This window comes from Cheilinus undulatus, linkage group 20 (assembly GCF_018320785.1).
Source record: "Cheilinus undulatus linkage group 20, ASM1832078v1, whole genome shotgun sequence".
NCBI classification, from domain to species: Eukaryota; Metazoa; Chordata; class Actinopteri; order Labriformes; family Labridae; genus Cheilinus; species Cheilinus undulatus.
Genome location: NC_054884.1, coordinates 36,941,229 through 36,956,705, shown reverse-complemented (window position 1 = coordinate 36,956,705; position 15,477 = coordinate 36,941,229). Strand labels below are relative to the sequence as shown.

The 15,477-nt window shown below is 39.4% G+C and overlaps 1 protein-coding gene across 2 annotated transcripts in view; it reads right to left on the bottom strand.

Annotated features, from left to right (window-relative positions):
- Window positions 1-1,745: 1,745 nt before the first annotated feature.
- The window catches only part of zgc:114120 (uncharacterized protein LOC619267 homolog), a 226,403-nt gene continuing 212,671 nt past the window's right edge, over window positions 1,746-15,477 (bottom strand). The window contains exons 19-20 of one of the 2 annotated variants that reach the window (XM_041816475.1): window positions 13,643-13,780; window positions 1,746-2,030 (exon numbers count right to left, since the gene is read on the bottom strand). In XM_041816475.1, the coding sequence (XP_041672409.1) occupies window positions 2,025-2,030; window positions 13,643-13,780 (144 nt within the window). In that variant the 3' untranslated portion in view covers window positions 1,746-2,024. Of the gene's footprint in view, window positions 2,031-10,759; window positions 13,781-15,477 lie in introns of those variants that run through there. The other variant, XM_041816474.1, reaches the window with a different exon arrangement.

Genomic DNA, 15,477 nt, shown 5'->3' with positions numbered 1-15,477 from the left:
CTAAAGAGACTTTGTTTTATGCTTCATAAAAGGATTTTTAGGTATCTTTTACCAACGTTTCTAGCTTTCTAAGCTTCTCTTTTAGAAAATGTGTAGTGTAAATAATACCTTAGGGAATTTGCACTAGCAGGTCCCTTTAGCCATCCATGCTGGGGAGGGGCAGACACAGGACATCAGGTGCAAAAGGTCTACAGCGTCCACTCTGATTCCTTTGGCAATACTTATCTTTAGGTTATTTTTTCAGATTAAAATTGTGAGTCACCAACGTAGGTCGACTGGTGTCAGATTAGTTTGTTAGATTTTTTGGATGATGGATTTTAGTAAAGATGTTAAAGGTGAAATCCTTCTGCTGATTCTTACTGCAGGTCCAGAGGTTTCTATGTTCAAAGTGCTGTCAAACATTAAGACAGAGGATCATTTAACTAACTTTGAGAGTGTTTTGACTTCTCTCTGACTTCCTGCTGTAATCACTCATGACCTCTAAAGGTGTGTTTCCACCAAGCGGTCTGGTTTGGATCAGTACAGTTTAGTAGAGTAAACCTTGATCTTGCTTGTGTTTCCACAGCCACCATGTTGCCCCACTGAATCTGTCCAAGCCACAGGGTGATGATCTACTCAACTCAGTCCACCTCCGTTGCCGAAGTGAGGACTCATCTCAGTAATGCCCTCATCCTGTTGTTTTGTGGATGAATTTCACTTAATGAGGGAGAAAAGCTGTTAAAAATGTGATGCCTTCCCGGTTCATGCTGCAAGAGCTCATAGTGCTTCGTAAATAGCTTGTGGACTGAAGCCAGAAGGCATTGCCACTTTTCAAACAGCATTTCTCCCTTATTATGTGAAATGCATCCATGTCACAGAAAAAGTGGTTAACTATTTAGTGACATAATCATATGGAGTAGGACTGAATCATATATATAATTTTTCCAACCATGATGAGAATGTGTGCCTGAACATTAGCCCCATTGAAGGATGCGTGATGTGGTTGTATGACCTAAAACCAATTGTGCAGTGCTTCTGTGTTCTTTGGTGCACACCAGAGGCACGAATTGTCTTATTTCCTTGACTTATCCTCAATAACTGTCAGTCTGATATCACCATTATCTCTGTGTGCACAGAGTCTGCATGTCTCCTGCATGCTAAAATGTCCATGCTACAAGGCAGATGCTCATTTATGCAAGGCTGATCTTAGGTGAGTGTATTTTTTCATCACGGTGCATGTTAGCATGCTAATGCTGTGGCTACATGTACGGCTCATTGATAGTGCATGCTGCCCATAGTTTAAAAAAGCTGCAGGTGATTGAAAGTTTATATAATGTCCCTAAATAGATGATACATTTATTAAGCATAGTTTTCTTATTTCAAGACAAAAATCACAATTCATTGCCAGTTTTTCCAATACTGATCAGTCCTAATATGGAGTGAAACTTTCATTAAAAAGACCCCTTTATCCAAACAAGCAAGGAAATAATGCTGGTGGGCCGAGCCGAGGTCAGCGTCACAACAGCTTGAGCAGATTCTGTCTGGAGCTAGCTCCATCCTGCAGGGTCAGACAGAAACACTTGGTACCCAAATAGGAGACTGCCAAAAGTAGAATGGTACAGATGAGTTATTTTGGTACCTTTCCCATCTTCTGACAGTGAAAATCGCAACTACAAAACACAAGCACACCATACCAAACCAAACTGAAGTGAACCAGACTGCTTGGTGGAAACACACCTTAACTCACAGACTGAGAGGTAATTTAAATAAAAAAATCTCACGCCTTTGCGGTCTGAACTAGGATCCAAAACCAGAATGATCCAGCTCTCTCTCCTCGTGTTTTTAGTCCGGCTGAGACCTGAGAAGCAGACAGAGAATGAAGAGAGGGAGGAAGAGGAGGAGAGGAGGACCGGCTCACAGACTGATGTGATGTGAGGGGAAACATCAGAGAGACTGATGGTGATTGGCCAGGAGGATGAGCAGCGTTTCTGCTGGAGCACAAGAAGCAGCCGTCAGTGACAGAAAAAGAAAAAAAAAAAAAAATCTCAGCACTGCCCCAAAAAAAGCGAAGCGGAGAGGGAAGATCAAAGGAGCAAAAAAAAGAGTCAAAAACAAGAAGCAGTGAGAGGGAGGGGAAAAGAAAAAAAAGACAAAAATCAAAATTTATAAACAGACAAACCGCTTTGTATTTCAACTTCCTGTCAAATCTAAAATCTGTTCCTCTAAAACTAAGACCCGCCCACTGCTCTTACACTACACTGAGTCTTCATCCCTGATTGGCTGACAGGAAAGTGAGGTTTTGGTGCATTGAGTGACGGTCGTTGTGATCATGAGGAGAGAGAGAGGAGAGAGCATGAGGGAGGAATGAGGCTGAGATAAGCACACTGCTGTCAGAGAACAGAGACACAAAAATCTGTCCTCATAGCGCGCCTCTTCTTCTGCTTCTACTCATCTGTGTGACGCAGCGGAAAGGGAGGGAGGAAATGTGGCAGGAGAGGAGAGATAATGTAAGGTACAGAAGAAAGAGAAGGCAGCAGAGGGAGGAGAGGAAGGAGATGAGAGGAAAGGGAAGAAGAAAAAGGAGCAGAAAGGAAGGAAAGGAAATCAGAGATAAGGAAAGGGAAGTAAGACAGATAAGGGAAGTGGAGCAAGGGAAGGATAGGAGGCAGGAAGAAATGAGCTGCGAGAAACAAGAGAACAAAAGACAAGGAAAAAGGAAACAAGGACAGGAGAGAAACTAGGAGGGGAGGATGAGGAAGACAGCAGTCAAAAGAGAAGGGAAGGAAACAAGGACATCAAATAAGGAAAGCAGAGCAGAGAAGATGATAGGAGTTAAGGTGGAGGAGGAATGGAAAGATAAGGAGAGGACATGATGCGAAAGGAAAGGAGAGTAATCAAAGGGTAAGAGTGATTATGGAAAGAATGGGAGAGAAAAAAGAATAAAAAGAGGAAGAAAGATGAGATAAGGACAGGAAACAAGGACAGGAGAATACCAGAAGGCACAAGGATAGAGGAGAGAAAAAGGAAAGAGTAACAGGGATGGAGAGAAAGAGAGAGCAGAGATAAGAATAAAGAGATTAACAAAGAAAATGAGCCAAGGACAGAGGAAGAGATAAGAAAAAGAGAAAAGAAGGAAAGGAATAAAGGAGGCAAAGGGACAGGAGAGGAATAAGAGGAGCAAGGAAAGAAAAAAGATGCCATAGACAAGGAGACAAAACCATAAGGGAAAAACAAACTAAAGACTGGATGGAGGAAAAGTAAAGACAGGGGGAGGACATACTGATGAAGAATCTGGGATGAGAGTAGGAAAGAGGTAGGAAACAAAAAGGAGAGGAAGCCCAGAAAGGGAAAGAGGCATGGAAAAAGAGAGAGGGAACAGAAGGGAAAAGTCAAAATAAGGATAGAAGGTGAGATAATAGGAAAGAAAGAGGAAAGAGAACAAGGACAGGAAGAGGAAGGAAGAAAGAAAGAAAGGAAGAGAGAGGGGCATTTACAGTAAGGAGAGGTAACTGGAGAGAAGGAGGAAAAGAGCAGGGAGAAGAAGGAGGAAAGGGCAGAAAGGGAGGGAACAAGGACCGGAGTAAAAGATAAGGGTAAAGATAAGGACAAGAAAGGAAACAGTTATCAAAGAAAGAAACGAGATGATTGGTGAAGAAATGAGGATAGTAAAAGAAACTAAAGGAGAGGACAAGGAAAAGGAAAAGAGAGAGATAAGGAGAGGAAACAAGGACAGGGGATAAGGGAAGACAGAGTCACAATAAGGATTCTTGACTGGCAGGCAAGGTTATAGGAGAGAAGGAGAGAAAACAGTGAAAGAAAGGGGAAAGGACAGAAAGAGGAGGAAAGGAAAAGAAAATAGAGATAATAGCAGGAGAGTGGACAGGGAAGTAAGAATAGGAAACAAGTGTGGGAACAGAGAAGAAACATAAATAAAGCAAAGAATAGTATAGCTAGGTGAAGGATAGACAAGGGAATAGGAGAAGAAAGAAGTTTAGGAAGATGAGGAAAGGAAAGGAGAGAGGAAACATCAGATAAAGGGGAAACTGGAAAAGAGATAATTAAAGGAGAATTAGGAAAGGAGAGGAAACAATGAAGAGGAAAGGTAAAGAAAAATAAAGAGACACGGAAAGGATGAGCAGAAGGAAAGAGGACAGGAATGAAAGAGGCAGGATGATAACCAAGGACAAGGAATCAGAAGAGAAGAAATAAGGAGAAGAGACTGAGACAGGAGAGGATGGCAGAGGAGATGAGATGAGGAAGGTGAAAGGAAGAAAGAACAAGGAAGAAGAACAGCCATGGAGAGATGGGGGAAAACTGGGAGGTTTGTTGAATTCCTGTCTGAATATGTGAGGCCTGTGTTTGAGTAAAATTGCTCATATAACAGAAATAAAAACAGAAATGACAAAAGAATACACCTTAAATTGAGATAAACTTGAATTAGTGTGGTAACAAAGGAGATCTCAATAGCTCTGTGGAGTGGCAGCATGAAATAAAATCACAGTTTTGGTTAACAGAGCTTGAATACAGATTGATTTTCTGCAGCCTGGTGAGGATTAAAATCCAACTGTAATGCCTGGAGTGAAAAAAGACGCAGAGTAAGAAATCGTTTAAAAATCTTTCATGTTGTCAGGATGCTCAGATTGTTTGCTGAAGAGGCTGAACAAGGAGGAAGCATCTGAGCTTGACGGTAGCTTCAGTTCAACAACAAAAAGAGAGAACAGATTGTGGTGACAAGGTGCTGCTCGGTGCCTCGAGGGGACACTCGTACATCTGTGACTCTTTCAGCCAATAAAAGCACCAGCAGACGGGTACACCTCCCAGGCTCAAAGGGAGACTACAAAATACACCTCCTCTTTTAATGCAGCAGAAAAGCAATGTCAACAGAAGACAGAGTCTGGAGTGTTGCATCAAATAACCACAGCCCAGTTTGATGAAGTCTGTATTTTTTGGAGATGTTCTGCTGTATGTATACTGTAATGAGACAGCTTTTGATTAATATCCATTTCACTTCTCATGAGCTGTAATTTTCCCTCCATAAGAGCACAGGTTACAGAGCTTAAGATCTCACAACAGGCATCAAGTGACGTAAACTGCATTTTTATCTGAAACAGGAAAGTAATCAAAAATGAAAGATGCAAAATGGAAGAAAATTCAAGTATTATGTTGTTGAGTAGAACTTCTGTCACTCTCAGTGTCTTCCTTTTTAATATAGAGCTTTATTTACCTTTTAAACATGGAACTGTATGAAGATCTTAAATAACTCTGACTGCATTTATGCTTGTTATTAACCTGCCGTTTGGCGATCTGATCCAAAGAGGACATCACTTATAACGAGTATTAACATCTCTCCAATATGTTTTAGCACAAAGTTGACAAGGCCATGACAGAAAAAAGAACCATGTTGCTTTGTCTGATGGTATGAACACCATAAAGCCTTAACATAAAACCTATCCTCTTTAAGGCACTGACACTTTTATCAGTCTGGTGTTGCTGAGAGTATGACAAATAAAAGCAGGTTTAAATAAGCGACTCCTACGTATTTAGTGTCAAGATTGTGGAAAAAAAAAAAGAATTAAAATAGAGGAGCAAAAGCATCAAGACAAAACAAAGGATCTTAATTTAATGTGAGAGATCTTAACTTTAGTAATTTCAGGCATGGCTCCAACCTGGGCTCTGGGCCTAAAACGTCTCCACCTCCATCACGGGGCACGCAGCGCTCTGCTCCATCTAACAGAGAGTGGTGATGCGCAGAGAAGCGCAACCCTGAGCAGCTGGAGACAGGGATCGTAAGATCATGGGAGAACTAGAAGTTCACCTGGGGCTAGTATGTGTGGGTGTGAATTGCTGCTCACTTCAATATTATTCTGGGATTGTTTTCTGCCACGGATGAGTAAGTTAAAAGGTTCACATTTTCTAAAAATGATGTTTGGTTTCATGTAAAATCCTGTGGTTTTTCACTTCAAAAGTTAACTTGTCTTCATTAGTGGTGCTGTAGTCGCACCATGACCCATTGCTCGACTGGTGACCTGTTGCTCGTGCCACTGGTCGGGGAATAATCTTGGTTTAGTGATGATTTACTATCAGGATTCTGTTAAATGTTGTTATATTATGAAGTCTATTGGATGATTTACATGTTCTTACTGCTGTTTGGATCGATTCGCTCTACGCATAATGCTGCCACAGCATCTAAAATACGCATGGAACCTGACTCGAGTACTGTGAAGTGAAATCTGCATTTAGCGTGCAGATCTCTGTGCAAGTATGTGAGTAACTGAGTATGTGAAATTTGAGGGTTTGTCTTCTGTCTTTGTGTTTGTCTCTGTGTGCACATAATTAATGCACACAGCTTCCTGCATGATGATCTGGATAAGCTGAGGGTCTTTAACTTTAAAGCAGGGGTGTCAAACTCAAGGCCCGGGGGCCAACTCTGGCCCATAGAACAGTTAAGTCTGGCCCGCAAGATGATCTAATATTTTTGTTATAACTGGACCATCAGTATGAGGTCTGCAGATTTCCTCAAGTATAAAAATGTAAACTTATCCTTGATGATTTAAGATATCCTTGTTAAATCACAAAATCTGAAAAAGTAAGAAGTAAAAATCATTAGATAAGAAGTCAAGAATGTGGGAAAATAATTAATGTGTGTCTTAATTTCCTATATTCAACTTTGCATTTCACAATTATGGCTCAGACTTAGGATTTTGACTTTTTATTTTGTACTTGAAGCATTTCAACCCATGATTTTGACTCCCATATAATATTTTGAGCTTTAAGATACAGAATTTAAATTTTTAAGTCATATTTTGAACCTTTTTAACAAATTATTTTCTATTTTTTTCTCATATTTTCAGCTCCAAACTTTGGCATAATCCCTTAGTTTGACCTTTTAGAATCACAATTTAAAATTTTGAATCATATTTTGACTTTTAATTTAATGGTTACAAATATTATTTTATATTTTGACCTTGTAAACTCATGATTTTGATTTTATTTCTAATATATTTGCCTTTAAAAATCAACATTATTTTCCATTTTAATTTCAGGTTTTGACCTTTCTGAACTAATAAATTCACTTTCCTCAGATTGTGAGCCTTTAAACTCATCTTTTTCACTTTTTAAATTTCAAAATCATTTACCATCAGTGCTAACTTTTTTCATATTTTATGGCTGGTGAAATGAGGTTGACAGTTTATTGCCAGCCCCTGCTGTGATTGAGTTTTACACCCCTGCTTTAAAGACTTAAGACATTTAAACATCATTCAGTGTTAGGAGTGATAGCTTATTGTGACACACTATAGTAAATAAAAGGTCCAGGTTGTTAATGTAAGTTTTACCACACGTTCTTCAGATATTTTCAGCTTTCTTAAGGCTTTCTGCACAGACACAAACTGACGCAGAAGTGTGACGCTGAAACGCCTGCTGCATTTGTTCCTAGCGCCGGCACCTTCCTTGCCACAAACTGATATTTTACCCAAAAGATAGGGGGCAGTGTCGTCAAAAATCTCATCTGTGGCATGGCTTAATGGAAGTAATAGAGGCAGAATTGTTGTTTACAATATGGAGAATGTCAATGATGAGCTGCTGTGTTTACTCTTCTTGCTAAAACAAAAAAGGGGAGGAGGAGGAGATGGTCCATATGACCATTCAGTCAGGAGAGGCAGGATGAGGAGGAGTACATTACTTGTGTGGCAAATGCTAGAGATAGATGAGGAAGTAAATCTCAGATATTTTCCTATGTTGCCCCACAGATTTCACAACTTGCTGAGCTGCATTTGACCTTTAATCAACCATTCATCTACTAATTTTTGCCCTGTAACATTATCAGAGAGATCTGCTGTGACTATAAATCTATAGTGTAAGTTTCTCCACACTCTCTGGCACCATCCTTCTTTACTTATTGTGATATTTCAAGCCAAGAATTTTTAATCATCTGGCTGTCTCTGTGATCCTACAAGGAAGAAAAGTTCTCTGAAATCGGCCATCTTGACACCTGGTGCAGGTGAAAATTTACTGCACAGGACCACCACGAAGGTGCATGTCTGAAGATTTGCATCACCTTTGTCGTGCAGAGACTTAGGAGTCCAAGGATGTGTCAAGCAACAGGCTTTCTGCCCTCTCTACAACAGGAAGTTTTCATGCAGTTTGCCTGTCAGTTAATAGAGGAGTGAGGGAGAAAATACTAAGGGGCTAGCAGAGGAATTTCAGGGTAAAGTCAGAGTAAATTCAGTAAAATTTCAGGAGTTTTGTGCAAGCTGAGAAAGGCTTAAGCTATTGAGTGAATGTCTAAAACAACTGCATTGTAATTCTGCATTTTACTTCTTAATATTACAAGACACCTACAAAATGGACAGCTTGGAGATGCAATGCAGACTAAGGTGTATCTGCAGAATTTTAAACTTTAATACAGTACAGATGTAAAAAAACAATGATATTCATATCTATTCGATACGATGGCAACAAAAGTAGAAATCTTAGGCTGTCAGTATGGGTTAAAATCTTGTTTTTAACCACCAAAAGTTTCAAACAAACTCCTGCAAACTGTCTTATTGCATGAATACATCGGAAACATCTCCATAAAAATTGCAATTTTTATGCAGTTTGGAGCAGGATTACTCATTTTCTAAGTTTTGTCAAGGCTTCCTTACTTGACAATACTAACGATGATTAAACTAGAGGTGACTGTATCATTCTTAGACACTCAGTATTAAAGAAGTATGGAAGTACTTGATAAATTCTGCCCTGATATATACTGATTCTGAACTTAATATTAAGCCAGATTTTGTGAATGAACCTCTACAGATAATCCAGCTGTGTAGAAAATTTGAAAACATGTTTTTTAGTACTTTTTTTTTTTTTTTTTTTTTTTTTAACTTCCTGATAGATGGCGCTTCCTCACCCCCTTGGCTCATCTTTGATTTTATAAATGTACGGTGGTTCTACATTTATACCTCGACTCTGAAGTAACAGACGTTTTCTAACCATTATCTTGCACAAGCCCCAAACTCTAAATATTTAAATAGTGACAAAAGGAGGATTTATTTAGTATTCAAGCCTCCATACAGCTCTGAATACTAATGCTGGACGTCTCTCTGTGGAGGGAAGTGACACGCTTGTCCAGATGGTGCAGACATGTCACCTGGAGGTCAGCCATGTTAGCCATGTGCTAACTGCTGTTACAGCTAATGGAGACTACTGTCAAAGACGCTGTGCTTTTTCAGAAAATCGTCAAGTCTTTAAATACGTCTGGGCTCTCTGGGTCGGTGGAGATGTAAGAGGAAATATTGTATAAAGAGAAACTGAATGTTTAATGGGTGAATTCATGAATTAATCAAAACTGCTGAATCTTGCTGGGATGCAGTAAAAGAGTCGATGATTCTGGGTGAAAGTGTGGTTTTAGTGTGAGTGGTTAAGGTGTGTTATCATTTCTCTGTCAGGGTATTTTCAGGAATCTTTCTTTTCCTGGTAGCTGTGGTCGAGGATTGGTTGAAGCGGGTTAACTCAGCAGGTCGGGGTGGTTTGAAGCATCTGCAGGAGCTGATAAGACGAGCTCAGCTTCAGAGTTCATACACAGAGGATGGAGTTCATCCACAGAAATAGACTCAGTGACAGTCTCCCAGGAGCCTGCAGCATGTTGAATTCATAGTTTAAAAATTATATTTGGTGGTTTGTTTCTCCCGTTGTCACCACCGGTCAGAGCATTTCTTTTCTTCAGTGACATTTTCTTTTTTATTTGGCCTGTAGCTTCAGTTAGAGTTATATAATACTGAACAGGAAAAGCTGTTGACAGGTTTCTCCTGATTTTTATTTGAAATATCTGATTTGAAATAAAAAGAGACAGAGGGAGAGATGGGGCTGACTGGTTGTCTCCAGGAGGACGTTGACATAATGTTGAACTTTTTCTTTACTTCTCCGTGTCGCTGTCGGGCGACTTTTGCACTCGTGAGTCGAGGTGTCAGTGACACGGGTCACAGCTGCAGAGTTAGAGGCTGTGTTTGTGTGGACGGAGGGAAAAGAAGCAAAGAAAAAATAGCTTTAATTCTGTGATAAACCAAACACCTTATTTTACCCTGGCCCTGGAGGTTTGTTTTCCTCACGCCCTTACCTTAAACATCAGCTGAGGAAGAGCTCATTACTTTTGCAATACCATTCTTGTAATAACCTCCAAAGGTCCAATAACACTCAAGACTGGACTGAATGCGCTTGTTTTCCTTTGTAGTTCTATCTAATTTCCTTCATTTGTTACTATTAAAGATGTGCATTTGTGGCTGAATTCCTGTGGGTATGAGCTGACCTTTATTTTGTTGTTGTAGAAATGCACGGCAGATTGTGTTGTGCAATGTACAACAACAATGAAACCATGCTTTTCTAAAGTTCGCACCCTGAATCTATCGTAAAAAAGGCTTTATGAACATTTGAATACTTAATATTTGACAATAAATAAAACTTGATCTACAAAGGATAGAAAAACCTTACTTTGACCATCATTTATCTGATCCAAGGATTCTGAATTTCTGTGCTTTGAACATTTTTACTACAACTACAAACACATATCCCTTTTTACCTGGCAAAAGTAACTGATAAAATAGCCTGAAAGGATAAAGATGTGATTAATTTAATTCAAGAGTAAGTGATTATCTTCTGCAATCTGGATGTGTTTGAATTTCATTGATTTAATTTGTGCAAACTGATTATTTTTAACCTCTGTCTTGATATGAAAATCAAACACCTAGTTTCAGAAAAATAAATTAATGTTCTTTTATCATTTTACCTGAATGTTTTAAACATAAGAGCCTTAACTTGCATATGTTAACTAATTAAGCGCCCGTTCAAGGAAGCGTCAGTCCTCTTTGCACTGGTCACATGTTCGAATCCCCATCCTGTCACTCTTCAGTGCATGTCTTGCCTCACTCTCTCTCCTCATATTTCCTGTCTCTCAGCTGTCCATTAATGACAAAAAAACAAAATAAAGTAAAATAAAAATACATAATTTAGTTCTTTGCCTATCTGCACTGTCATGATGTGACAAAAGGCTACTTGTTGCAATGCCACACACAAGAAAAATTAGACTGAGATACTATTGTAACATGGGGCATGATTCTATTTTTTATTTTATTGTTTATTTTTTTGGTCTCTCTACATATTTATATTTTTCATTCCTGCACTCACACAAGGCCCAGTTGCCCCATACCAAGCAGGACTGACCCCTCTCTCTAGCACCCTGCTAACCTGCACTAACAGAGCCCCATCCTTCTTGTGCAAACATAATGATACGCCAAACAACACAAGCATGGCTTCATAAAAGAAGGCATGTCCTGAAGCTTGCAAGAAAAATCAGAAAACATGACTGCAGCTTTTCTACCTTTCTGACTTCTTTTGAGTCATTTTAGCCAGCTAGAACTGAGGGATATATGTCAATTGTATGTCATGTACATGTTAAGGACCATTGCTTTATCTGGTGCATGAGTAGCCCTTACATGTCGATGATAAGCTCTTCCATCTGTACCAGGACCCAGGAAGAGTGCTGAGGTTAAGCACTGTGAGGAGCATTCACACTAGATAAACAGAGTCTAGCCATCCAACACGCTTGAGCACAGTACGGATCACCTTGAGTGAATGCATCCTTCTCCAGGTTTTTTTCATGTTGATTTTATAAAAAAAATCTAATAAAAATTCAACCTGAACACGAATCAGAAGCAGTAGGTCTTGGTCAGTGTGTTCTTGTTGTGCTATAAGTAGGGCTAAATGATTTGGTATAAATAACCAAATTGTGATTATTTAAAAAAAATTGCAATAACCATTTAATATGCAATTATTTATAGGTTCCTACTCTTGTGTATTTTTTTAACAAAGACAAGCAATAAATCCTTCTAGATCATAATCAGCACAATAGTAGATAGATTAAAATAGGGAAGGATGATTCTGGAAATATATCTAATTGTGATTTCTGGACCAATATTGCAAATTTGATATCAACAGTTGTACTGAAGGTGATGATCCTTTCTATGCCATTCTCATGTTGAGTCAGGCAATATACAAAAACAAGAGAAGTGGGATTGCTTTCACACACTATTAAAGGCACAAAAAATGTATTAAACTGGTATTTTGCAGCAGGTGAACTGTGGTTTTATCTCATTTTTGATGCACTGATTGTGAAATAAGGCCCGACACAATGTTTAAATAATAATTAAGCTAACTATCCATTTCAGTGACTTTTCAGCACTTAATTTGGTGCAAGATTCACAAAGTACCAACATTTTGTCTCATGTTTGACCATGAAAAATGATCACAGTTTGTCCAACGGTTACTTCCTCTCTTATTTGATTCAGCAGTGAGGTTACTGCTTTAAACTGACTGAACACAGCTGATAAACATTGGCTACCAACATTAGTTCATGCCACATAATTTGCTGATGGCTGATGTTTGTGGGCTGATACTGATGTTAAACAGCCAAATCTGTGCATAATTAAATGATAAAAATGAAGCTAGGAAGACGATGTGCACAAATAAGTTTCATTGACATGCTTGTGTTTTGATTATCCTCTACATTTATGAGCTGTTGGACTGGCTTTAGATTTTGCATTATGCATCCCAACTACCCTTGGCACTCGGCATCATTAAGGGCTCCTCTACTTCTCTGGTTCCTTTTGTAGCAGGAACTCAAAAATATTCCAGTAGTTGCAGGACAAATACAGAAAAACCTGATCTTAAAGCTTTTGAAATGCCAGACAGCAGTGGGGGTTTAAAATAATGTTGTGCAGTTGCTCATTAGATTAAAACCTTTAAATTTCTCTCACCTCTCTGTATGTGCTCTGTCAGTCTTGCTTACCTCCCACTGTCGTCTTTCCCTCTTTTACTTTCTATAATTATCTTTAATGCACTCGTTAAACTAAAAAGCTTGTCTATAAAAACAGCTTTTCCAGCTAACCTTACACCTTGTGCTTCTCTCTTGTCATCTTGCATAATAATTTGTAGCATTTAGAGCTGTTAAAAGGCAATTCTGAGTAAGCTTGCTTAATGGATTGGCCTCTTGGCTGGAATGAGGACCTCTTGGCTGCTCAGTGCCAGCCTCACAAACATATTAAAACACTTTCTCTGCAGCAGCACTGTCTGCTAACCTTGAGATTTAAAGAATGGGCAATAAAAATAAAAAGCAGCAGTGTGAATAATTTCCGCATGAAAAGAGCGAGAGATGAGGGCTCAGTGAGAGAAAAAAAAGGCTGGATCATGGTGAAATTTCATTAATCTGACGCTGAGATATGAAATAATTCCGTGGCTTTGCTGAAATTATGGAGGCAGTGGATGTTTTTGAATCTATGTGACTAGTATAGTAAAGCTAGTTTGATCAGTCACAAGCACCACCAAAGACCTTCGTCAGGAAATCAAAACATCGACATACTCGTACGACAAAAACTTGATCTCTACGCAGGCTAGGTTAGATCCAGTAACTTAAATGTCAAAACACACATCAAGAACTGGTAAAAATCACGGTTTCTGTAGATAGATCCCCCTCTGGTTTTTGTGTTATCTCATTGTCTGCTGCTTCGGCCTGCGCAGTTTTTCTGATATCGCAGAAGTTGCAGGAAAGCTTCGTCAGAGGTGACTGCAGAGAGGAAAGTCAGAGGCAGACGCAGCGTCAGAGGTGGAGCTTTTAGAAGTGGAATACCTGCTGCTGGCCCTGGACTTTGGGGAAATCCTCTTTCTGTTTGCGGGTTTTTGGCCTCTCCAGGCTTCCTTGCTGAAGGTGCTTGAGTCTGGCTGCGACGGTGGGGCCCTTCACCGGCCCTGGAGAGTTGGTGCTATTCTGTAGGAGCAAAGAGAAAATAGAAATTAACAGATTAGTGGATTATATTTCAAAAAGTCCTCAATGACAAACTTAGAAAGCAGCGTTGCTCATACCCACTGTTAAATTAGTAGTGTACGCCTGTTTGTGAATGGCTCAGTGTGCATGTGTAGGAGGTAGAGCAAGATAGAGGAGAGAAAGAGACAGGTGTAGGTCAGGCTTGGGGGTCAAATCTGTTTGGGGTCACTGGTTGTTACAGTATGGTCAGCTATGCATTTGTATGATGATTTGGCACATTATGACTGGTTCTTTGCAGATGAGTAGATGTCACCCCTTATCGTATGATGCTTCACGCTCACTTCCTCCACATTCACTACTTGCCCTTGGGGGGCAAGTAGTGATTTCTGCATAGAAAAACACTGCCAAAAAGCCATGTTTTAAGCTGATTACCACTATTCCAAGTGTTCAAAGAGAGAAATTAAAAATGCTCTTACTTTTTAAGCTACTTCAGTGTCTGGAAAGTAGTGAAATAATCAGGAAAAAAATTACGGTTTAAAAATTCAAGGAGAAACAGCAGCAGACAGGAATTTAAAAAGCCAGTAGGAGCTGAGTCACACAACGCTTGCGTATGGTGTGTTTTCACTAAATGGTCTAGTTTGGTTCAGTACAGTTTTGCTACAGTTAATGGTGATAAGGGTCTATCATTAAAATATTTGTATCAGTAGACAATAGACAGCCTCCGTTTTAAGCTCACATCTTTAAACCACAACAAATGTGGTCCAGCGTTTTCAGAGAGGAGAAACGCCCCTGGCCCGAGCTGTTTTTGGTCGCCACATTTGCAAAGCTGTCAGTTCAACTTTTAGAACAACACCACATTTGTCAATATCACGTCTCCCCTACTAGCCAATCAAAATCAAGAGTGGGCAGGACTTCTGATACTGAAGGAAGAGAAACTGATTTGACTAGTCTTTTTAAGGATAATGTTCCTGGTCTACAGTTGCTGCCTATGTCCAGACAGGACGCTTTTACACTGCCTTCATTTTTTATTGATGATACTTTCTTTTAATAAAGCAAATATATAGCAGATATTTAAAATGACTTGACAGATACTAACAAGAGAAGGAATTTGTACCCTAGAAATAATAAATGCTGGAGAGAAGCGCTCTGACACCAGGGTTTTGAGCGCTTTCAGCTCTAAAGCTATGGACACAGGCCCTTGGATACAAATATTAGAGCTGAAATTCAATCACATAAATTCTACTCCTAGACTGCAGTAAGACATTTATGCTGACCACAAATGAATAAAAATATCAATCTATATATCAGAATTCAATTCAAGGATAAGGAAAGTTTACTGTATATTGTCAAAGCAAATGTGAGATAAAAGAAAACACATCAATCAATAGATAGATAGATATCAGCAAATGGAGCCTAATTAGCCCATCTGCAAAGACCCACATAACAAGCCTCTGATGGAGTATGTAGCGCTGTATTTTACTGTAAATATTCCCCATGATGTGTTGCTCTGGGTAGGCTGGTGTCACTGCTTCCATGCTCTGCTGTACAGGCAATCACAATGTGCTACATCTTCATACAATACTGTGTAACATCACGAGCAGATTTGACATCCAAGCACATCTGGTACCTACTCTAGAAATGTGTGTGCGGTGCTGTCCATGGAGCAACTTATGCATTTGATGTTGGGGACTGGAGCGGTG